Consider the following 24,307-nt stretch of genomic DNA (forward strand, 5'->3'; position numbering starts at 1 on the left):
TCTCACTCCCAGTAGGGAGACAGAATTCACAAAGGCACCAAACAATCCAGCATCTTTGTTTCTATGTGGAACCTTGAGCAAAGATGGCAGATCCCTAAGAACAGAGCCACAGCCTGGGCTGGGACAACAGCAAAACCACAGCACATAGGTGTCCATTCAGGATCCTGAGGTCAGCAGTTCTCCAGGTCTTTTCTGACCACTGCCCTTGGGTGCACCCTCACCTCCTAAACCCAGCCCTAAGGTGACCCAGACTTGCCTCTGCCCCACCAAGAACACGATTGCGTTGTAAAGTCTTCCTCCCTCTCATCCTCTCTTTCTTCTGTGTGCTCTGGGAATCTATCTCACTGCACGTAATTAATCATAATAATAAACAGGAAAATAAAGGGCTACTTCAATCATACCTTAGAATATTCCAGAGTAACACAGAAATTGACCATTGTGTAACTCGGAGCCTCAGTTTCTTCGTCTGTAAAATGAAGACACTCATGGAGAAAGATTAAATGATATGATGCACCTGAAATGCTTAACACCATGCCTGGCTCACAATAAACACTCAGTAAATGTCAGACACCAACCACGGTTCTTCACCTTGACACAAACCCCAGCCTCCCTTTCTAGATGCCACTCCTTGTAGTACTCAGGGGTGTTGTTTGCTCATTTTCTCACATTCCATTTGCCATGGTGTCCAGAGCATTTCTTATCAATTTCTCATCAATTCCAGATTAATCTTCTTCTTCCCTTACAAAAAGTGGGCACAACAAACAAAATGAGAAAGTGCCTCTTTTCCTTTACGATAAGCATCGTTTGACTATAGCCACCTCTGTCCTTCCAGGCCACTGTCATGTTCACGTTGAGATATATTGGAGTTCTTACTCCGGAACCTGTGAATGTGAACTTATTTGGATATCTGGTCTTTGCAGAAGTCATCAAGTTAAGATGAGGTCATGACAGTGGACCCTAATCCAATATGACCTGGGTCCTTACAAGAAGAGAAGAGACATGCACAGAGGGAAGATGAAATAAAGACACAGAGGGAGAACACCCCATGACAGTGGAGGCAGAGATTGGAGTGATGATCTACAAGCCAAAGAACTCCAAGAATTACTGACAACATCATAAACTAAGAGAATGACCTGGAAGAGATTCTCCCGAGACCCTTGCCCTGCCCATGCCCTGCCAAGACACTGATTTTGGACTTCCAGCCTCCAGAATTATGAGAGAATAAATTTCTGTTGTTTTAAGCCCCTCAATTTCCAGTACTTTGTTACAGCAGCCCTAGGAAACTCATACAGGGAGAGATTTAATTCCTTTCAGTTTAAAGGTGCCCTGTACTGTTTGACAGGGGAGGGTTTTCAAAAGACCCTAGATATCACAGTCAGGTTCCTTTAATAAGTGACTCATGTATTTATTATTTATTTCATCTAAGGATAGAAAACTTATTGGCGATGTAATTCACTGACCATTTCACTTATTATTACTTGGGTACATATGGATGAAAGAGTGTTGCCACAGTAATTTTGCATTCCATTCTGACGATATTTTTTGGAAACTCTCAAATTTTCTTCCAATATGTAGGAGCTTTTCCTATGTCTGAATTTTCCATCAGTGGGAACTTTAGCTAATAAAGCATTTGCTGCAGCATACACAAGAGCTCCCCAGCGATCTCTTTCCACTGCTCAAGTGATTTTTCTCTTCTCTCTCTTCTCAAAAAGAAGGATACTGAATCATTAAAATGTTCAAAGCTCTGAGAGGAAGATAAGCCATTCAGGTTGAATGATTAAGAACATTAAAAAACACAAAAGAGAAGGCAGGAGTTCAAATCCAAATAAACTTCATTTGTCTAATGCACATCAAATATTATTTATTTTGAACTTCTCTCCCTTGGCCATAGCTGTAGTGTGAGGTTAAGTTCTGGTATTTCCACTACCTGCCCTTCTTTCTTATGCACAGCTCCTTCTAGAAAAATGCCCTGACCTTCGACTCTTCTTCAAAACTGCTCTTCCTTAGCTCTTAACTGATCCCTCCTCAAGGACAAAGTGAAAGGTAGAGTATGCCAATAAAATAAGCAGAGGTTTTCAAGCATACCACAGGGTAATTGGGAAAATGACTGGAAGATGAGTCATGTGCTTCAGGTCCGGAGCTCACCCTATAGGTATTTAGGGTGCATGGCAGACAGATGCACTCCTGTCCATGCATCCAAACCAATGTAATATAATCTCAGAGACAGCTTATCCTTTTATTTTATTTTATTTTATTTTTTTTAAATTGAACTGATTGATTTTATCCTTTTTTTTTTTTATATAAATTTATTTATTTATTTTTGGCTGTGTTGGGTCTTCGTTTCTGTGCGAGGGCTCTCTCCAGTTGCGGTGAGCTGGGGCCATTCTTCATCGCGGTGCGTGGGCCTCTCACCATCGCGGAGCACAGGCTCCAGACGCACAGGCTCAGTAGTTGTGGCTCACGGGCCCAGTTGCTCCGCAGCATGTGGGATCCTCCCAGACCAGGGCTCGAACCCGTGTCCCCTGCATTGGCAGGCAGATTCTCAACCACTGCGCCACCAGGGAAGCCCTAGCTTACCCTTATATATGCCAGAAGAAAGCCACCTCACCATAAAACTCTTAGAAGAGAACATAGGCAAAACAATCTCTGAAGTAAATAGTACCAATGTTTTCTTAGGTCAGTGTCCCAAGGCAATAGAAATAAAAGCAAAAATAAACAAATGGGACCTAATCAAACATACAAGCTTTTGTACAATAAAGGAAACTATAAACAAAATGAAAAGACAACATACGGACTGGGAGAAAATATTTGCAAATGATGCAACCAACAAGGGCTTGATTTCCAAAATATACAAATAGCTCATACAACTCAATAACAACAACAACAACAAAACCCAATTGAAAAATGGGCAGAAAACCTAAATAGACATGTCTCCAAAGAAGACAAACAAATGGCCAACATGCACATGAAAAGATGTTCAACACTGCTAATTGTTAGAGAAATGCAAATCAAAACTACAATGAGGTACCACCTCACACCAGTCAGAATGGCCATCATTAAAAAGTCTACAAATAACAAATTCTGGAGAGGGTATGGAGAAAAGGGAACCCTCCTACACTGTTGATGGGAATGTAAACTGGTGCAGCCACTCTGGAAAACAGTATGGAGGTTCCTCAAAAAACTAAAAATAGAGTTGCCATATGATCCTGCAATCCCCCTCCTGGGCATATATCAAGAGAAAACTATAATTAGAAAAGATACATGCACCCCAATGTTCATTACAACACTATTTACAATAGTCAAGACATGGAAACAACCTAAATGTCTATCGACAGATGAATGGATAAAGAAGACGTGGTACACATATGCAATGGAATACTACTCAGCCATAAAAAGCATGAAATAATGCCATTTGCAGCAACACAGATGGACCTAGAGATTATCATATTAAGTGAAGTAAGTCAGATAGAGAAAAAGAAATATCAGATGCTATCACTTCTATGTGGAATCTAAAATACAACACAAATGAATTTATCTAGGAAACAGAAACAGACTCACAGACATAGAGAACAGACTTGAAGTTGCCAAGAGTGAGGAGGGCTGGGGGAGAGATGGATTGGGAGTTTGGGATTAGCAGATGCAAACTGTTACATATAGAATGGACAGACAACAAGGTCCTACTGTATAGCACAGGGAACTATATTCAATATCCTGTGATAAAACATAATGGAAAAGAATATGAAAAAGAATGTGTATATATACATAACTGAATCACTTTGCTGCATGGCAGAAATGAACACATTGTAAATCAACTCTATTTCAATAAAATTAATTTTTAAAAAAGAAGAAAGTCACCCAACAAGGTTTTTCTTAAGTTGAAATAGTACTTACTCTTATCTATATCATCTAAAAGCCTGTATTAGGAATATATTCACTGTGGAAATGACTTAGAATCTACTTACATGAAGGAAACTTAAGTCTAAATCCCAATGTGAGCTGAAAATCTCAAGTAAGTAATGAGCATATTTTTATATATTTTATGTTTAATAAAAAGGCCATATAAATGGTTTGACGTCTAACAGTTAGTACACAGATCTTATATTTGACATAATTTAGGTCGAGTGTATAATCTGGGAAACAAGATCAGCACAAAAGCACCATGAAAGAGAAAAGACGATAACTGAAAGCATTCCAAACACCAGCACAGAGAGACTGAGCGTCGTATAGTTCATGGTCATCCAGAAAGACATCTGAGAAATGGCACCATTTTGGAAGCTGTTCACGTGGCAGAGGCACGGCTTAGTGAATACTGCCTCGGTTTCCCATGAACCTCCCTATGTGCTACAGGTAATGCAAAGGGTCCAGGACGGATGATGCTGCAGGCAGTGGGCTGCCTTAGAGGATCGAGCACCACGCTCGGGGGATTCACTGCTCTTGTAATGAGAAGATGCAGACCTGCTCCTTGCCTGGGGGAGGCTGGCCTCTCATCTCTCAGGACTGCTGTTTCTCTAGCACACCCTGAGAATGGCCTGGATAAAATGCAGCTAGAGCCTTCACTCTTAGCCTATCTAGAAAGAGCACACAAGCACTCAGGGTCCATGTGGATTGCATCTCCCCACATATCTTGAGGCTATTTCAGTGGGTAAGGGAACCAAATAAAAACACTATTTAGGGGAGGATGCAGAGAAATTGGAACCCTTGTGGAAATGCAAAATGGTGCAGCCACTATAAAAAACAATATGAAGGTTCCTCAAAAAAAGTAAAAATAGAATTAGCATAATAAGCTCCAGCAATTCCTCTGCCGGGTATATGTCCAAAACAACTGAAATCTGGATCTTGAAGGGATATTTGTATACCCATGTTTATCACAGCATTATTCGCAATAGCCAACAGGTGCAAACAACCCAATTGCCCGTAGATGGACGAATAGATCTCTTAGTCCATTCAAGTTGATATAACAAAATACCACAGACTGGATGGTTTACAAACAATAGAAATTTATTGCTCACAGTTCTAGAGGCTGACAGTCTGAGGTCAGGGTGCCAGTAAGTTTGGGTGAGGGCCCTCTTCTGGGTCTCAGACTTTTTTTTTTTTTTTTTAATTTTATTTTATTTATTTATTTATTTATGGCTGTGTTGGGTCTTCGTTTCTGTGCGAGGGCTTTCTCTAGTTGCGGCAATTGGGGCCACTCTTCATCACGGTGCGCGGGCCTCTCACTATCGTGGCCTCTCTTGTTGCGGAGCACAGGCTCCAGACACGCAGGCTCAGCAATTGTGGCTCACGGACCTAGTCGCTCCGCGGCATGTGGGATCTTCCCCGACCAGGGCTCGAACCTGTGTCTCCTGCATTGGCAGGCAGACTCTCATCCACTGCGCCACCAGGGAAGCCCTGGGTCTCAGACTTTTGTTGCATTCTCTCATGTTGGAATCCGGTAGGGATCTCTCTGGAGCCTCTTTATGGGTCACTAAGCCCTTTCTTAGTGGAAGACTTAGTCACTTCCCCAAACCCCCTACCTACTAATACTATCACCTTAAAGGGTTAGGATTTCAACGTATGAATTCTGGTGGGATACAAACATTCAGACCATAGCAACTGATAAACAAAATCTGGGATATACATACAATAGAATATTATGCAGCCCTAAAAAGAAGGAAATTCTGTCCTGTGCTATAATATGGATACTCAAGGACATTATGCTACTTGAAATAAACCATCACGAAAGGACAAATACTGTATGATTTCACTAATATGAAGTATCTAAGGTAGTCAAAATCATTGAAACAGATAGTAGAGAGATGGTTGCCAAGGGCTGAGGGGATGGGGAGGGAAATTTGTGTTTAGTGGGTTTAAGTTTGCTTTACAAGATGAGAAAGATCTAGAGATCTATTCCACAACAACGTGAATATACTTAACACCACTGAACCGTACACTTAAAAATGGTAAGGATGGTAAATTTAATGTTATGTTTTTTTTACCACAATTAAAAAACTATTTTGTATTGCCTTTGCTTTTTTTCCTCTAATCCTTTCAAAACCTGGTATTGAATTGAACAGCAATATACGCATGTAGTTTAAAAATACCATTCATCGCGTACTCATGGCATATCTTTACCCAGAATGAGAAATACTATTAATAATTTATCTTGTATGCTTCCAGAAATAGTCTATATATATTTACATGCACATATACGTATATGTTCATCTTGGAAATTTCTAATGGAAGCACAATAAATACATCCCTTATCCTAGCTGTAAAAAAAAAATGTTTCTTAAATCTCATTATGAATAAATGCATTTGATAATCTTGTACACATGAAACTTATATAATGTTTTAAACCAGCGTTACCTCAAATAAATAAACAGATCAATTAATTAAATAACCTCATTGTTTTCAAAGGAATGAATTCCATATAATACTATATTATTCCATAAAATGGAGTCTCGTAATTTCTTTGTGTTCACCTATTGACAGAAAACTGGATCTTGACTGTAAACAATGCACTTAGTTTTCTTACAGGCACTTTCTGTGCACCTCTGAGTGTTCCTGTGGGACTAACTCCTAGAAGTGGAATTGTTACTTGGTGTAGACGATATATTGACAGGACGTAAAAGCATTACTCCTTTTGGGCTGTCATCTTCAGCGCTCTAAATAGCGGGTGCTTTTGAGCACTTAAGTTTATAGAAATTGTCCTCCAAGGACGTGCATAATGCTGTGATGAACATGGGTGTACAAACATCTCTTCAAGATCCCGCTTTGGGTATATGCTTTGGGCATATCCCCAGCTTATGCCATTTTATGCTCCTACCAGTACTGTCTGAGAGTGCTTGCTTCCCATGCCCTGAGGAAGAGGATCCCCATCCTGTACCATCACTTTATTCACCTCCAACATGAATCCTCTGTACTGTGCTAAGGTGGTTTGAGTGTGGGCCCTGCAGCCAGACAGCTAGGGTTCAAATCCTTGTTACATCACTAACTAGTTCTGTGATTTGAGGATAGTGAACTTGAACTTTTCATGCCTCAGTGTCCTTTTCTGTAAACTGGGCATAAGAGGGCTGTTGTGAGGATGTGTTTAATAAATATGTATAAAGCGCATGAAGCAGTGTCAGGCACTCACTAAGTACTCAGTATAACACTTCTTATTGGTTTAATAGTTTTCTTTAAATTGATTCTCTTTTTAACCTTAGTTTTATGCTAAATGCTATGTAATAATATCATAGATCAGATGTATACTATCTATATCTTATTCTGAAAGACATCAAATTACATGCATACATTTAAAATGAAAAGAAAGTTTTTCTAGGACACAGTTTGAAAAGGACTGTCCTAAGCAAGAGTATTAGCAAAGGTTTTGTGGAGTTCAAGTGTGAGAGGTTACATTGTGTCACACTGATGTTGTAATTTTCATTTCTTCATACTGAATCCGTACATCATACCTTAAATAGATACAAAGTGGACTAGACCAGGGGTAGGCAACCTAAACCCAGAACCAGCTGGCTGTGTGGCTTTTTAAATAAAGTTTTATTGGAACACTGCCACACTCGTTCATTTACATATTGCTTCTGGCTACTTTCACACAACAGCAGAGTTGAGCAGTCACAACAGAGACTGCATGGTCTACAAAACCAAAACTATTTATTATCTGTCCCTTTATAGAGAAAGTTGGCTGGCCCCTGGTCTAAACCAATATTTCTCTCTGTCTGAGACCCTTAAACATGCTTGAACAGCATCCAGCTTCTCAACTGCTGCCCTAGTCTTAGCCACTCTGAAGGTTTGAGGTTTGCTGATCAGAAATTCTCAACATCTCAGAGTTTTGAGACTGTGATATTAATATTAAAAAAAGTACTCAAAGCCTGTCTTCCTGTTTTGCAAAATTTTAAACTTTCATCATTGCTTTTGTCTATACAAATATATAAAATGTGGTCTGCATCAAAGGCAGAAAATTGTTCTAAGTGTTAAGTGGCATAGGACTGCAGAGTGCAGAAACCACAGGAGTTATCAAGGGCTGTGAACACAGCAGTGCTCCAAACACTCCACCTCTGCTGGGGGCCATTTTCGCAAGATCCCAATTAGTTTGGTACCAAACCACTTGAGTCTTTTATGTCAAAACAACAGACCCAGGAAATCACCCATGAATAGCCTGAAGTACATACCGTATCTGTGCCTTCTGTACATTTACATTATGTGTGCAAATTGTAGAATTTGTAGACTTTGCCTGTCGTTCCCTATGAGACCCACTATTAGTACAACATCCTATGAGGCTAAGCTGCCAGAACTGCAGTCACGAGGAAGAATTTCCATGAAACCCTGGTGAGATGCTCCCTGGGCTCTCCTGCCTTCCACCTTCCCAAAACTTGGCTCTGCAGCACTTCCTTTCAATGAGTCTGCTGCCGGAGCACCTTTTTTGGTAAAAATTCACTTTTTCCATCATTTACTTTTCTTGATCAAAAACAATACTTTTGCCATCTCCCAAATGAATAAAAAAGTCTACTTCTAAAGCTATTTCCCCCACAACTCTGCCATACTCTGTTCATATTACTGTTTAAGATTTACCTTTTTCATAAAATATATCCTAATTTCCATATATCTCTAATAACACCACTTCTGGAACGACTTCATTCCAGGAAAAGTAAAACTGTAATTTGTAAGATGTCTCAAGAGTTGCTATTTATCCTGCTGCATATTTAAAATTCTCCTCACCACCACACCCCTCCCTCCCAACCTGATAACACCTGGCAATTCAAATGAGCAAAATCGTTACTTTTGCAAAGCAATAAAGTAGGTACAAAGGATATCGGGATAAACAAGCTGTAGTCCCTGATGCCAGAATTGATGTGAAATAAGCACGAGGTGAATAAATATGGCAAAAGAAAAGTAATACTTGAGAAATAAAAATGAACAATCCTAGGAGTAGAAAAAGAAGGGCGTGTCTACACAATTTTAGTACAGAGTAAAAGGGATTTGAGTGAAGGTTTTCAAGTTGGGAAGGATTGTAATCGACAAATGGAAGGAAGGACGCTCCACACCCACCGAATGCAGCTGGCCCTGGCAAGAGGCAGTTGTTACTGGATCCTGGGTTTCCAGGGACCCATCGGCTACTTTGTGGTAGCAGCTCAGGTGTCTCATTCACTTCTCTGCCTCAACCTTTTCAGCTGCTCTGAGAGTTTTCGACAGACCAAATCCAGCTTTTATCTCTATTGTCACTGAGACCTGCAATGAAGGGCAAATGGAAACACCTCTCTCTCAGGTTCAGTAGGGCATCGTCCTTGTACAACTTTGTGGGGAAAAAGTGTTAAGCCTCTTGTTACACTTAGGCTTGGCACCAAAAGGCTCCCATCACACACGCAGCATCACACAGTTGGCTAAGTTTTAACTTAACTAACCATCTGGGTTGAGGTCTGTTTGAGAACAGCAACTTTTCCTTAACTCAATCTAACAACTCCTTATTGAGAATCTGTTATAGGCCTGGCCCTCTGAGGAGATTAATCCCTGACCTAATGGCTCTCAGAGCCCAGAAGGGGGAGACATGTACAGAAAATTCAACTGTGGTCCACAATGGTAAGTGCAATCAACAAGACTGTCCATGGTACAAAGTCACTGCCTCGGGGATCAATGCGCTTGACGTAATGAGGTGAATGGTTAGGAAGGAGAGGGCCGTGTCCCTGACAAGGCCAAGTACATGGAAGAGATCGATACAGAATCATTGAAATGCTGCTCCTATTCTGCCCAAAACCACCCAGTCTCAGAGCCAAACTTGAAATCGGCAAGCCTGGAGCTGGCACAAGCCTCAGACAGCCAAGGCACACTCTGCAGACCCTTCTTTGCAACCTCCTACCTGATGTGGTAGGATGGACCCTTCTTTGCAACCTCCTACCTGATGTGGGGCTTGGCTCTGTTGAGTCATCAACTCATTAGCAATAAATGTATTAACCTAGACCTGAAATAAACCAACATATGTTTAAATGACTGAATTAGCAGGAATCTCTGTCAAGAGAATTTCCGCTCCTTCTACCCATAGAGCTTCACACTTAGCAGAGTGTCTGCTTCCTTACATACAAACCCTCCTTATCTCTGAGTCCAGTTTTTCTTATTATGATTTGACACTGTTCTTATCCCTCTTTATTCTGAAACTACACAGTCATATGATCTTTCTATTTATACCAAGTAAACGTAATTCTTTTAAACCTGAATCCAATATTCTTTAGTAATTTGATTATGCAATATTTCAAACATCCCCCCAAAACAGATATGCATGTACTGATAATCTAGATTTATTTTAACAAGGTAAATATTTTGCCATATGTGCACCAGCTCTTTCTCTTAAATAAATGAAGTGGTGCAGGTATAACAAACAGTCCCCTTCCCAACCCCCATGCTTCCAGTATTTCCGTGTCTTTTTTCTGCCCTGCAAATTTGGGGTCACCTTTGTTGCTCTCTTAGAGCACTGTGAGATTGTTGTGAATCTTTCAATACAATATTAATTAGCCTTATTAATTAGTCTACTTGGTGTTCTAGGTTGGAAATGATCTAGAGAAGAACAAAGGTTCAAACGATTTGCTATGTCTATTTTATATTCATTTAAGGACCTACTGCTACCTATTTTTTCAAGGCGAAAGAAATCTATTAAATAGAATTATTTATACTAGAACTTATGTTTATTTCAAGTAATTTCTTTTCTTATTTTTCTCAAATGTATTTTGCCAGTCCTCTCCTAGAAGAATGCCTTTTTCACACAAAGGGCCTGCATAGGAAGAAAAATGCACTTAAATTCTAAGTTTAATTCAATGCATTTTGAATAACAATTTCCATCTTAAATTCATAAAGGATCCAACTTCTGAATTAGAGTTCTGATGAATTTTTAATATGAAGAATAAACTCCTAATGAATGCAGAGTATAGCGATTCAGGAAATATTATAGTTCTCAAAGATAGGACTAACTTTAACCACTTGATTGTTATTCACTGATAACAATGAGAAAATACCTGGGCTCCGCCCCCCTAGGTTGGTGACTATCAGGGAGAAAGAGGGTGTCTTGCAGTCAGAGGGCACTGGAGCAAGCTTCCTGAGGCCCTGTTACAGAGAGCATCACCTGTTCAGGCTAACACGTGCGTGGGATAAGCTGCATCCTAGAGCAGGTGGCACAGTCTCCTCTGATCCAGGCAGCTGGAGGATAGTTAAGGGGCAAAACAATTTCCGCCACAGATGGGACTTGGTTCATCCCAGTCAGTGCTTCTCACAATCTAGCGTGTACTGGAATCCCCTGCTCATCTTGTTAAAATGCAGATTCTATTCAATAGGTTGGGGTGGGGGCTGAGATTCCATATTTGTATCAAGATCCCGGGTGATGCTGCTGGTCCGTAGGTTACATGTTGAGTAGCAGGACTCATAGCAATCTAGGTCCTTTAATTCATAGAGAAAAAAGGAAGGCGAGGAGTAGAAAGGTAAGATGTATAAGAAGAGGAAAGCAGAGAAATAGAAAAGAAAGCAAAAGGTCATGGAGAGAGAGTGAAAGAGAGAGAGAGAGAGAGACAAAGAACACGAAATTTGATAATATGGCCCTCCCAGCATCCCTCCCTTCTAAGTGCCCCCATTAGGGTGGACATCAAGTCTTTACATGGCCCCACCCCCCAATCCAGGGGCTTCGGTGCTAAGTGTAGGGTGGCCTGGGAGCCGTCCTGATCAGATCAGCTCTTCACAGGTGGTGAGATCTGAGACTCCCCTCAGCCAGAGCCAAGTAAGTCCGAGCATTTCCTCAGATTTTTGAACCAATATAGGAAAATGAATGCCAGAAGCTAATCCACACAAGGCACAGGGCAGGGCTGCCTCTTAGTTACAGCCATTCCAGAGACCCAGCTAAACCCTCCCCTTCTCCGTGTGGTCGGATTCCCAAACTACCTAGACTGATTCAAGTGGATTTTCTAGAATTTGTAACAATACAGATAGAAGAGGGATATAGGGAAAAATGGAGAGAGGAGAAATAAGGAGAAAAGTATTTAATGATAGGTGAAAAAAATAGATAAGGAAAGAATAGAAGGATAGAGGAGAAGAGGGAGAAATAGTAAGGAGATGAGAATGAAGACAAAGTATTGATAAAATAGAAGAAAAAACACCCAGGAATTGCAGGAGGAAAGGTCCCCATGGCCAATAGGGACCCAGTGGTCCCTGGGCCAGATAAGCCTCAACAGAGGACACCATTGCAGTGGACACCATTAGGCACGGTCTCCCGAGAGGAGAGGTGGGTATTGGCCTGGCTCTCATTGAGTCAGCCCATTGTTCCCAAACAACTGGAACGGCGAGGGAGAAGAGACAGAGTCAGGGCAGGCAGGTGGTCTGGGAAGGACAAGGCTTGCTAGAGGGTCCCAAGAAGACCAAATAGGTGCCCAGGAGGGTGGTGATGGAGCTGCCCCAACACCCCTCTAGAATACTGCCAGCGCTCTAGGCTGCCCACTCACAGACCTCTCCTGCCCACCAGGGATGCTCACAGACCCAGACTCAGAGCAGGACAGTGGTTGGCGCCCACACCTCTCCCCAGCCTGGTCCAGAGGCCCCCAGGGAGCTCAGAGCTCACATTAGCTTGCAGGTAAGAATCCTGGTTCGCAAGGGCTGCCCCACAAAATTCTTGTAATGAATCTCAGAGTCACAGTAGATTGATGTAAGTGTTGGCTGACATATTCTCAGGGAAACAGTAGAAAATCAACATTAGTGAGCTCTGTCAGTGACCACCGATCTGCTGCACTGCTCACTGCACTGCTGGTCTATGATCCTCAGCGTCCTAAGACTCTGGCCACTTCCTGATTTAGTTGGGCTGAAGCTGCAAACTCATCTTCTAAGTCCTATGGACGTTTAGCACCAAGCTTGGTCAAGCCACCTGGTTTACTAAATGACCGATATAAACCATGATTGTTCACATCGTATAGGAAATGCACCCCTTCTAAACTTGTTCAAACAGTGATACTTCTTCCACTACATTTCAAGTGAGGACATTTACTCTGCACATCAAAAGAGTTTGTATGTCCTGAGATGTAGTGCATCCCTTGGTGAGAGATGGTGATGCCTTTTCTGTCATGTAAGACACATGCCTTTATTTCCATTTAAATAAAACCCTTTTGGAATGTATTTCACAGATCTGAGTATTTGTTTAATTTTTTTGGTTATTTTCACATAGAAATCCAGTTCAGCCATGGAAGCAGTCACTCATTAAGAAAAAATATTAAAGTGGAACATATCACCAGTGAAGAACATAATTTCTTTTTTTAAGAAAGTCAATTTGGATAACTAACCTTCAGTAACTGGACCTGCAGTCCTCAAATCCCTTAGTCAAAGACTTGGTGGCCAGCCATGTCTCAATTTCATAATTTTGAGAATTTAGAGAGGTATACCTTGCATGTCACATATTAATTAATATTCCATGGCAAACATGTGGCAAAGCATATGGACAACTTGCCCAAAGTAACATAAGTAAAGATCTTCTGTCTTATTATCATCTCATGTCCATTTTCAGTAAGGAGTTAGGATTGACCTTTTTCTGAGAGTTTTCGGAATTTGGAAAGAGTTAACATGTATTAGCGGACAGAGTTAGCACAGACAGCAGATAGACCCAGAAGAACAAGAAAAGTCACTTAAAATAATTATGACAGGGAGAACATCCACAAAACTTTTAAGGCCAGAGAAGGAGTGCTTGATTTGGACTTTCTTATAAAAGTAGAAGGAGGCTTCCTGAGAAGAAAGCCAATACACAGTCTTTCTTGCTGCTGGGGGTCAAGGTTACATCAGCGAGGCCACAAGCTGGGGACGCTGCTGTGGGTGAGAGCTACACTAGTGATGGCGGGGCAGCAGCCTCTCAGGGGGGACACCTGTGACACACCAACTGCGAGCAGGTGCTCAGATACCCCTGCAACATGACTTCATATGACTCTGGAAAACATCTTCAGATCCAATGAGAAATGTGTTTGCTAGGAAAGGATACCAAATGCAGAAAGAAAAAAAAATCAGAGATGTATAAATACAGTGGGGTGGGCAGAAAGGCCTCAAAGATGTCCAGGCCCTAAAGAAAGGAACTGTGAATATGTTACTTTGCATGGCAAAAGGGACTCTGCAGATGGGATTATGGTTAGGAAGACTGTCCTGGATTACCCAAGTCGATCCAGTCTAACCACAGGAGCCCTTAAAGTAGAGGACTTTCTCCAGCTAGAAGAAGAGGAAATCAGAGAGGTGCAGCAGAAGGAGAACAAGAACAAAGAGCGATTTAAAGACAAAAGGGACTTGACCCGCTGCTGCAAGAACAGGCCACACAGAAAGCATAAGGGATGTGGGAAACCTCTAGGAGCAAAGACCAGCCCCCAGCTGGCAACCTACAGGAGATCAGTGTCTCAGTCCTACACCCACAAGGAAGTGAGTGAGTGTGTATGCAGAAGCATCAGGAGGGCAGTCCTGACTGCTGCCCTCTGAAAGGCCTGCTTGCAAGGCTGGCCCATTCCCAAGACTCTAATGATAAAGGTGGCTTACTGTGCCTAATGTTTGCTCAAACACTGTGGTTCATACTCAATACCTGCCTTCCTTCTGGGAGCCTGGGATTTTGTTACATGCAAGGCAGAGGGTGCCTACATGACCAGCCCCCAGTACATGAGCTCAGCTGGTTGGTAATATTCCATGTGGGTTTCTATAACTCACTGCTGGGCGATTAAGCTAGTCCCGTATGACTTCCCTGGGAGAGGACTGTAGAAACCTGGACCTGATTTCCTCTGCGCTTCACCCCAAGCACCCTCTTCCTTTGCTCATTTTGCTCTGTGTCCTTTCACTGTGCTAAATCATAGCTGTATGACTACACACTGGTCCTGTGAATCCTCCCAGCAAATCATGGAACCTGGGGAAGGTTCTGGGAATCTCCAGACACCTTGAAGGACAAGTCTTCCCCAGAGCCTCCAGGAAAAATGCCTTAAGCAGAGAACCCAGCCAGGTCTACTGTACTTTAGACCTACAGAACTATGACATAATAACTCTGTCTTGTATTAGGTCACTAAATCCATGAAAATGTGTTAAAGCAGTGATAGGAAATTAAGTAAATGGCACCATGAATAAACATATTACTTTCACTAATGAAGAGTATAATATCTCAAGGACATTTTTTAAAATCTTAAATTCATTCTCAAGTTAACATCAGCAATTCATATCTAAAACAACCACGTGAAGAAGGGGTAGAACCTCTGGTAAAGTGTATGGTTGATTTTTAAGAGCAGCTGACATTTTGTGAGAGGTCTGGAAAGCAGCCAAACCAGCCCAATCTTTTTAAAGAAACTGTGAGGATAATGTCAGAATCATCCACTAGTGTGATTTACTGCTGTCAATGCCAGTTGTGTATAGTCGGGCCCAGATTAGGAGATGAATTCACTTAACCCACGGTGGTGCACGCAGAAGATGTGAGGATCTTCCACTCATTCGTTTTAATTCAGCAAACATTTACCAACGTGCTCGGCCCCAGGCACCATGAAGTGCTGGGGACACAGGGAGGGATGCAAGCTCAGCAGGAGTGTAAGGCAGGCCACTTTACCCATGTTTATTGTGTGATAGGATGGATAGGATTGAGGGGTCCACTTCTGTCCTCACTTGCATGATGTAGGGTTAATAATGCCACTATATTCTTGACCCTACTTCCCCAAGGGTGCCTGACCTTTAAAGAAATCAGCAGAGGGTGATGCTTACATATGATTCCTCTCCAACCTGCTTAACTAAAAACAAGAATTGTTAGAGTTGCTCAATCAAATGGGATTGGAGCGGGGCGAAAATATGAACCTTAATTAATACAATGAAGAATAAGTAGGCATTAACTATTAGTTAACTAATTTTGAAAAATAATATTTAATTTTGAACAAAAGTTCTCTATGTAAGTAGATGTTTCATTAAGCTTTAACTCACTTAAGCAATATTGACCTTAACCCTGCTTTGGACTTGGTGTTCTTAGAATAAGCACAACATTAATATCTGCTTCGGATCATACACATGGCAATTACTTGTTTGGAAACCTTAGGTCAGCCAGCCCTAAAAACACTCACATAGCCCTTCCCACTTTGTTCTTTTATCTAGTATTAGACAACTAACTAGTTTTTCTTGATTCAATTTGCATCAACATTTATTGACTAACTAATAAAAGCTCCAGGGATAAGAAATTAAGTAGACCACAATCTATTAAGTTATAATAAGTTACAGAGTTCTAAGGAAATTCAAATGAGGGCCGTTTGTTACACAACGAATATTATCATTTTGTTGCCTGTTACTTTTATAGATAAGCTATGTGCTAAGACATAACGGCTTTTTAGCTGACAATTTTCTTCTTACTCTGACAATTAAGAAAAAAAATTTCTTAAGTTATACAACATTCTTAGCCTAAATTAAATGGAAGATACACTGTGTATTTTTTATTGTGGTAAGATATACATAACAAAAAGTTTAGCATTTTAGCCACTTTTAAGTGTACAGTTCTGGACATTAACATTCACATTCTTGTGCAAACATCACCACCTTCCATCTCAAGAACTTTTTCATCTTCTCAAACTGAAACTTTGTCTCCATTAAAACACTTACAGTCCATTACTCCCTTCCCCTGGCTCTTGGCAACCATCTAAATTATATTTTTAAGAAGAAGAAAAAAGTAATTTCTTCTCCACCTGATGAATCTTCTTCAGGCCACACCCCATCAGCCAATTGCAAACCTGCTGCAGAACTTTACAACACTCTACTTTTAGAGCTTCTCATTCAGAGCAGACTGTGATTTAAAGATATGAAATGCTAAATATAGAATAAATTACATAAATTTTAATATTCAAAAAGTTAAGCAAACAAAATTTAATTCTTCTAAAAGAAGCATGGATATGTAATCAGAAGTAGAAACTATGTCACTGATGTAAAATAGTTATGATTCCAAAGAATCCTAGGGATCTATTGTCCATAAATTACAAGGGGCCACATGGTGCGCAAGTTCCTGTTGGAGCAGGAACTCAACATATCCCTCAACAAGTCCTCCACAGAGAGACTCTCCATTACATCTATTTTTACATGTTCAGGGTCTTTCAGAAATTTCAGTTTATCAGAGGGCACAGAGAAAATGAATTCGCTTTATTTAAAAATGCTGAGGCAATATAAACTATTGTGTTTGTTATCAAACAAAAATAAAATCAGTCGTATGTGACTTATTTATTCCTTAGACTCCACACTATTTAAAGGAAGAATGGGAAGACATTTTCAATATTTCGCTACATTATAAAATTGTTTTACTTATTTCATAAATTAGCCATGGACGGTGTCTTCTGGAACGTCACATGTGGCTTACATTCAGTGGAAACACTTTCAAGTAACTTAGGAGGCTCTGGTTCTATACTTGATCTGACAGATGGGCAGCAACATGCAGTAACTGGCATAATTCATACTCCGACAGACTGCTTTTCAGTAAAGCACATACCCAGATGCTTTCCTCTCGTCGATATTGCTTCCAGTTCCTCCCGCCATCGCTGAACATCAGGAGGTAGCTGGTCACCCAGTCGGAGCTCCCGTGTCCTCCCTGGGTGGCCACAGCTGTGACCTCCATTCTTTCTCCAAGGTCAATCTGCAGCCACTGGTATTTATTTGACACCAGGGGAGACCAGCCACCAGCTCCTTTTTGTGGGAATAAAAAGAAGAAAACCGGTAAAGACAGAGAAATCTTTGAAATCTATATTAACCTGTAAGAATGGGGTCATAAATAAGATTTATGAAAATCATAGTTTCAAATTCTGCGTTATATAATGCCCCAGAATTATACAAACACACTCACATACACACACACAAACACAAAATAAAAACACAGGTTAAATGTAAATGGATGAAGCCTATATTAATTGTTTTGTTTCTTAGTTCATAACCCCTGACTCTCTGGTATTGGGGTGTCCCGCTAAGTGAAATTGCTTAATGTAATAGGTGGACAACTAAACACCATGCCATTACATCAGTGCTTGGAACTAGTGTCGTTACTGGCTTCAATGCATGACTTGCCCTTTGTTGGACATAAACAAAGGGCAAACTTTCCTTTGTTGGAAAATAACAAACTTTCCTTTGTTGGAAAATAAAGCTAGAAAACCTTAATTGTGGATTCCCAGCATGAGGAAGTACAATGTGGAATGTTGGGATAACAAAGAGGGCTATGGCATAGCCCTACACTCATGGTGCTTACAGACTCATAGGAGAAGCAGACATTTCAAAGAACGATTTGAAATGCAATATGGGAGGGGTGGAGGTGAAAGTGATTTCTGTGCAGGGAGGGAGAGTTCTAAAAAGTCAGCAAGGAGGGTGAGCGAGAACCCAGAGGAAGTGAATGGGGAGGAGTTTCTCAGGTATTCAAGACAATAGGCACAGAGTGGAAATTACTGTGCTTTGTTTTCTCCAGTGCCTGTGAGACACCGAAGAATTAGGGATATCTGTGAATGTATTATTGATATATTTTGTTCTTCTAGTTTAACAGAAACATGAGTTTTGAATTTGGATTTAGATGTCATATTAAATTTTCTGAATTTAAATTATTATGCAATATAAAAATTGGGAAACAGGTTTGAAATGCATTCTGGAACTGATATTTTGCTAATTATCCATGTCTAGAAAACACAGTGTCATGTAAACAGTCCCTAACACAAAAAAACTAGCTTTAAAAAAAATTTTCCCCATTGTCCTGACATCTAATTGGAGGCTCTCATAATAAGGTCTGACACTTTAGACAACATTTATTATCTTTTTTATTAGGGGCTATTATTAACATCCATGTCCTGTTTACAAAAGCTGTTACGACCAAGTACATGTCAGGAGGTGTGTGACATGGTTACAAGACAGCTCAAAGGAAAATGGAAGTGGAGCGCTTACATCAGGGTGTGGAGGTGAAACTAGCAAGTGGGCACATCTGTTGCTTCACTATGTCCTCTGCTAACGGCACTACGTGTATAACCCTTAGCAAAATTGAAAGCTTACAAATTCTTTAAAACTCAAATTCTTTCTAAGATTTCCTCATTTCCTGCAATCTTTATTCCAAAATTCCAAAATTTCCTCTCAACCACAAGCACAATGTCTTTTCCTTTGATCCACGTCTTAAACGTGCCACAACTCTGGCTGTTCTGTAATGCATTATTAAACTTTTTATTTTGAAATAATTTCAGATTTACAAATGAGTTGCAAAGATGGGATAGGGAGTTCCTGTCTACTTTTTACTCAGTGTGTCCTAATGTTAATATCTGACATCACCATGGTATTTTGATCAAAACTAAGCTATTAACACTGGTACAATGGTAACAAAATGACAAACTTTCTTTTGATGTCTCCAGTTTTTCCACTAACTCCCTTTTTCTGTTCCAGAACCCCACATTGCATTTAGTCACCTTGTCTCCTTAGTGTCTTCCAACCTGTGATAGTTTTCAGTCTTTGTCTTTAATAACAAGATTGATCACCACCCAACACCTCCCTGCTACTTCTACTGATTTGTGCAAAGGTCCCATCTAATGTTTGATGAATGCTAAGTCCTTCTGGGTTCTAGCTGAGGGTTAACTAACAGTCCCAAGTAACATTACTCTGCAACTGCCTGTAATTTTATAATAATTGCCAAAAGAAGTCAGAAATTAGGTGTTGGCATTTAGCTGATCATTTTAACTTAAAGGTTCTACATTTGAAGTTTTATATGAATCAGTTTCAATCTCTGCGAAACTGCTAAATGTCCTGTATTCTTAGTATCAAGGTTGTAAAGAATGTACTGAAGATAACTTCTTCTTTTTGCATTTCACAATCTTTCTCTGTCATCTTTAATCTCTCTTGAAGCGGGAAGTATCATCAACACGGGTACCACATGGACAGAAATGCAACAGAGTAAAAAGCGTCAGCATGCTTCCAGCATCTGCCCTGGGACCAGCCTCTCCCACAGATGATGCAGCCACGTCTCTGTCAACCACTCTTCACCATCTGCTGGTAATCAACCTTGAACATTTCATATTCCTTACCTGTGGTGAGAAGGTGCTACTGGTATGCAAATTAAGCTATCTGATTAAGTAGGTACTCTGATAAAGTAATGAAACTGCAGAATTCCCTGTGCTGCAAAGCAATTCATTTCAGCTGGGTAACACAGCCACGGTGTAATCCCCAGACCCCTGTAGGGTGATGATGCTGAATTACTGTGCATTCGCCCATGCACGCAGTCCACCGGGGTAGATGCCCTTTTTTCTAATGACTGGAAAAAGTGGGAAATGCACAAATGTAACCTGAGGACTGTTAGGGAGCCCCGAACAGTTTTACTGATGGGTAAGGGAGATCACTGTTCTGTAATGGAAAACAAAACAAAATACACTGAAACAACATTAAAGTGGGTACGCTTGAGCACAGCCGCCCCACCAGCTCTTAGCTGCAGAGCAGTGGTTCTGAAACTGATCAGCCTGCATTATTCAATGTTGCAAATCTTCAGTAAATTCCCCCTGGGAACCAACACCCCCTGAAACAGAGCCCAGGGATTTGCAATTACTGTTTTGGAGTCACCAGCGCTGAACCCACAAGAAAGGCACTTGCCCTCCCACCCAGCTCTTCCCCTGACCACACCACAGACTGTCTTTTTCCATTGTCACCGTCCTGTCTCCTGCCTCAGCCCCTTAGTTGAATAAAGTGTCACAATTCATACAAAGGAAAACATGTCCAGAGGGTCTGACTTGCACAGAACAAGGTTCCACAGCTTAGGACACTGAACACAAAACATCCCTCCCAGCAAAGTGTGATAGGTATGCTTTAGGGCTGCAATGAGAATTCAACAAGAAGCTGTGTTAGAGCATCTAGCACAATACTTTCTCTCCCATACACGATCGCAAGATGGGAGACAGTCATGGTGAAAGAGGGGTGACATCCAGAGTGTGGGGCATTGCAGTCTTTTCATTACTGAATGGCCCGTTACCTGCCACTTTATACTAGATAAAGGAGAGAAAATGAGGAAAGCCAAAACTTGTCACAAGCATGTGATGTGTTCAGGACCCTCCCTGATGCTCTAAGTGCTACCTCACAACTCCTCCATGCACCCGGCAAGTGGGACGGGTGTTACAGTCTCTGCTTTGCAGACAAGCAAAAAACAATCATTTTAGGTTCGGGTGAGGGTATTTTATTAAAGCTTAGCTCCCTTTTCATTCTCTACCCCTTCTAAGAACATATCCCTGCGATTTGTCAGTTATTCAGTATTGTTTGCTTATCAATACCAGACTGTCTTTTATATTGATATACTGGCAGATATATTGGAAGGTTTCTGTCTCTAGTTATCCCTGTGTGGTTGTTTCCCCCCCCTTTCGTTGGCTCAGACACAGGCAGTGACTTGTGTCTTTGGGGAGAGGAAAGGCTGAACAGGAAACTCTCAGCTAGGGCCTTAATTATTCTGGTCACTGATCAAGATGAAAATGACCCCTGCCCCTGGTGGCCACGGGGCATGCACTGTCATAATGAGTGTCAGCTTTGTGCAGAGGGGGAAATTACCCAGAGGTAGAAATTACCCAGAGTTGAAAAGGAGAATAGCTCATGCCTTCTTCAAGTTGGAACAAGGTCCAGAGCAGAAAGATACCAAAGGGAGCAAAGTCAAGTGGGATAATCTGAAGTGAACAGACTAACCTATCTCCAGGGCATCTAAATGTCAAGCAAGTAAATGGCTAAATTGAAATTGTAACCAAGGGAAGTTTCCCTCCAAGATCTCCATTACATTGTCTCAAATGGGAGCTCATCAAGCTCTGTGTATTTCTTTCCTCTCTTAAATGTATCTTAATTCACAGAAAACTCATTCCAGATTCCAGGCGGGGCTGGGTGAGTGGGGAGAGGGTGAGATAAGCAGGAGTAACAGATGTTCCCAGGAAAAAGGGGCCATAGGGCGGCAGGCCCTGGGGATGCTCCCTGACCATCCCACTCAGAGATCTCTGGGATTTATATATTGGTGTTTTTGTCACAACCCTGCCTACATTGCTGAGGGAAATTTAAGCATTTGCTCCAGCTCTGATTTCTTAAGGAGCAATTCCAACTATCTACATATACCATTTCTGGCTATCAGGATGTAAAAATTGCAGAAATCCTCCCTCTGGACCTGTCTAGGTAACCTCTGATTCCCTTTCTGCTGTGCTTCCTGCAGTCTGCTAGCAGCCTGAGCAGGAGACAACAGGTAGTTTTCCAAAAAGTGTATCCATAATGAAAAAATCACACAGAGCTGCCTAATTGTAAAACAGATTCCTGTACTAAATGCAGACATACCCTATAATGGTTTTGTAAACAATTTAAAATTAAATAAAAAATAAGTGTATACTTGTTAATTTGTGATTCAAATTAAATGCCAGTGATATTAAAGAAAAAAAGTACAGTGTGACTGTTCACACGTGACTCCCTTAAGTTCTGTGTGCAGTGTCCCGAGGGACAACTTTCAATGCCCTTGGCAATTAACATTCATCACTGCAGCTCTTTCTGCATAAAATAAACAAAAATCCATTGCTACTGTGTGTTTTGTTTTGCTTCTCTCATAGACACTCCTGACCAAATTTTAAAGAAACACACAGTAGAGAGGCATTCAGATCTGAACTGATCTCAGGCTTTGCAGTTCTTATGTGTTTGAAGTTCTGTATTGACAAGACTATAAGATGATTTTGCTCATTTCTCACCTTAGAAATAAAATACGAATTGCCCAGCAAGCCTATAAACCATCCGAACATGTGCTAAATACCTCATGCATGACTGAATAAAATGTATGACCAAGTTTATTTGTGCATCTCCCGTGAAATCTTCATGTTTATGAGAGATGCAGCTCTGAGATCTGGTCTAATTCTATAAAAGCATCATTGTGCATCTTTCAGAGGCCCCCTGAGTTATTCAGAACAGATATGATTCCAGATCATTGTTGAGGCCACTCAGAATAGCTGCATCTCCCTCTGATATGTAGAGAGCAGTGGGGAATCCAGGATGCCCAGAAGGGCAGGAGGCCAGGCGCTCTGCTCCAAGGCCCCCACCACTTCCCAGGGACACACCGTTACTCTTCTTAAGGCAAGAGCTCCTTTTTCTTTTTAATTAAATTCAGTGTAGGATCATGTCAGGAAATGCAAGGGTGACATGCTTAGAAATAAAACCATGAGTACTAAATTATCCATCCATACTTGACTGCTCAGTTAGCCAGAAGCCTTTGGAAAAAAAGTCCATTGATGGTAAAACTTACCATTTTCTTTAGTGATGTTATGTAGCTGAATTCATTACAATTTGTAAGCACACTGTGGAAGCCTTGGATAAAAAGAGATATGTACAGACGAGCTGCTATACAAAATAGAGTAGTAAAATGAGAATGCAAAAAGGATGAGGTCTAAGCATCACAAAATGTAAATACTACTGACAAAGGTGCATTTTTTTGGGGTGTAGGCATTCATCCCCAGCAAAGTATGGCATTATTTTGTGTCGGAGAAAAGCCTGCTCCACTGGATTTCCTTGGAGGAAACATGGCAACAAGGGAAGAGTCTACTGCAAGGATCACAGGACAGAGAGAACAGGGAACCCCTGAAATACCATCTTCCAGTCAGCCCCTAGTCCAGAAGCTCCTCATTAATGTTCAGAGCAAAGGTGGGAGTAGCTGACCACAGGGTCCACTGAGATATTCCATTAGCCTTTGTCACTGGCTGTGGCCTTCCTGGACCAGTCTCTGTGCTACAAGTTAAACCAGAAGTTCAAGACTCCTGTGTGCTTTGATCATTAGTGATCCCAGATGCCTCATGAAAGGTTGCTAATTGAACCTCACCCCTTTGGCAGGATTGAAGGTCACCTCACTTGGTACGTCTTTCATCAGTGACTCCAAACAAGAAAAAGGGAATATCCCTACAAGAGGCAATGTAATTGCATTGGATGAGTAAAGCAGTATGTAATGGGATAAAATATATCTCCATAGGGATGCCAATAATATTTATTAAAAGTGGAGTAAACAAAGACATCATGGTGTATGTCAAGGATACATTCTGTTAAATAAATAACGTTCATGAACATTTCTGTATATTATACATGATGTAAAAGTGATTACTTTGGAAAAGAACAGAGTGGAATTTGCTAGACAACTATTTTTGAATTTGGATAGTGCTTAGAAGGGCTTCCACATACCTTTTGGGAAGTTGCCAAGTACGTCATAGGCAGTACTTACTCTTGGAAAAATACTATGGCAAAATTGTGGCCACCATAAGATACTTACTGGGCAGATTATAAACACAGACATAATTTTGCAAGGATTGCAAAATTTTTTCATTCCTCTCTGGTAAATCCTGTTAGCCGGTGATCATTA

The 24,307-nt window shown here is 41.0% G+C and overlaps 1 protein-coding gene across 18 annotated transcripts in view; it reads right to left on the reverse strand.

Moving 5' to 3' along the window:
• Window positions 1-24,307, reverse strand: part of LOC309632884 (V-type proton ATPase subunit B, brain isoform-like) — a 109,609-nt gene that overhangs the window by 27,271 nt on the left and 58,031 nt on the right. For 13 of the 18 annotated variants that reach the window (XR_014247109.1, XR_014247110.1, XR_014247111.1 and 10 more), the window contains one exon: window positions 17,450-17,643. The exons of 1 other annotated variant lie outside the window; for it this stretch is intronic. Coding sequence is in view for 12 of the 17 variants with exons in the window: in XM_082400865.1 (XP_082256991.1) it covers window positions 17,450-17,643 (194 nt within the window). In the remaining 5 variants the exon portion in view is untranslated. Of the gene's footprint in view, window positions 1-9,832; window positions 9,935-16,382; window positions 16,780-17,449; window positions 17,644-24,307 lie in introns of those variants that run through there. 4 more of the 18 variants (XM_082400861.1, XM_082400860.1, XM_082400871.1 and 1 more) reach the window with 4 other exon arrangements.

This window comes from Balaenoptera borealis (assembly GCF_965194805.1).
Source record: "Balaenoptera borealis genome assembly, chromosome: 8".
NCBI lineage: Eukaryota > Metazoa > Chordata > Mammalia > Artiodactyla > Balaenopteridae > Balaenoptera > Balaenoptera borealis.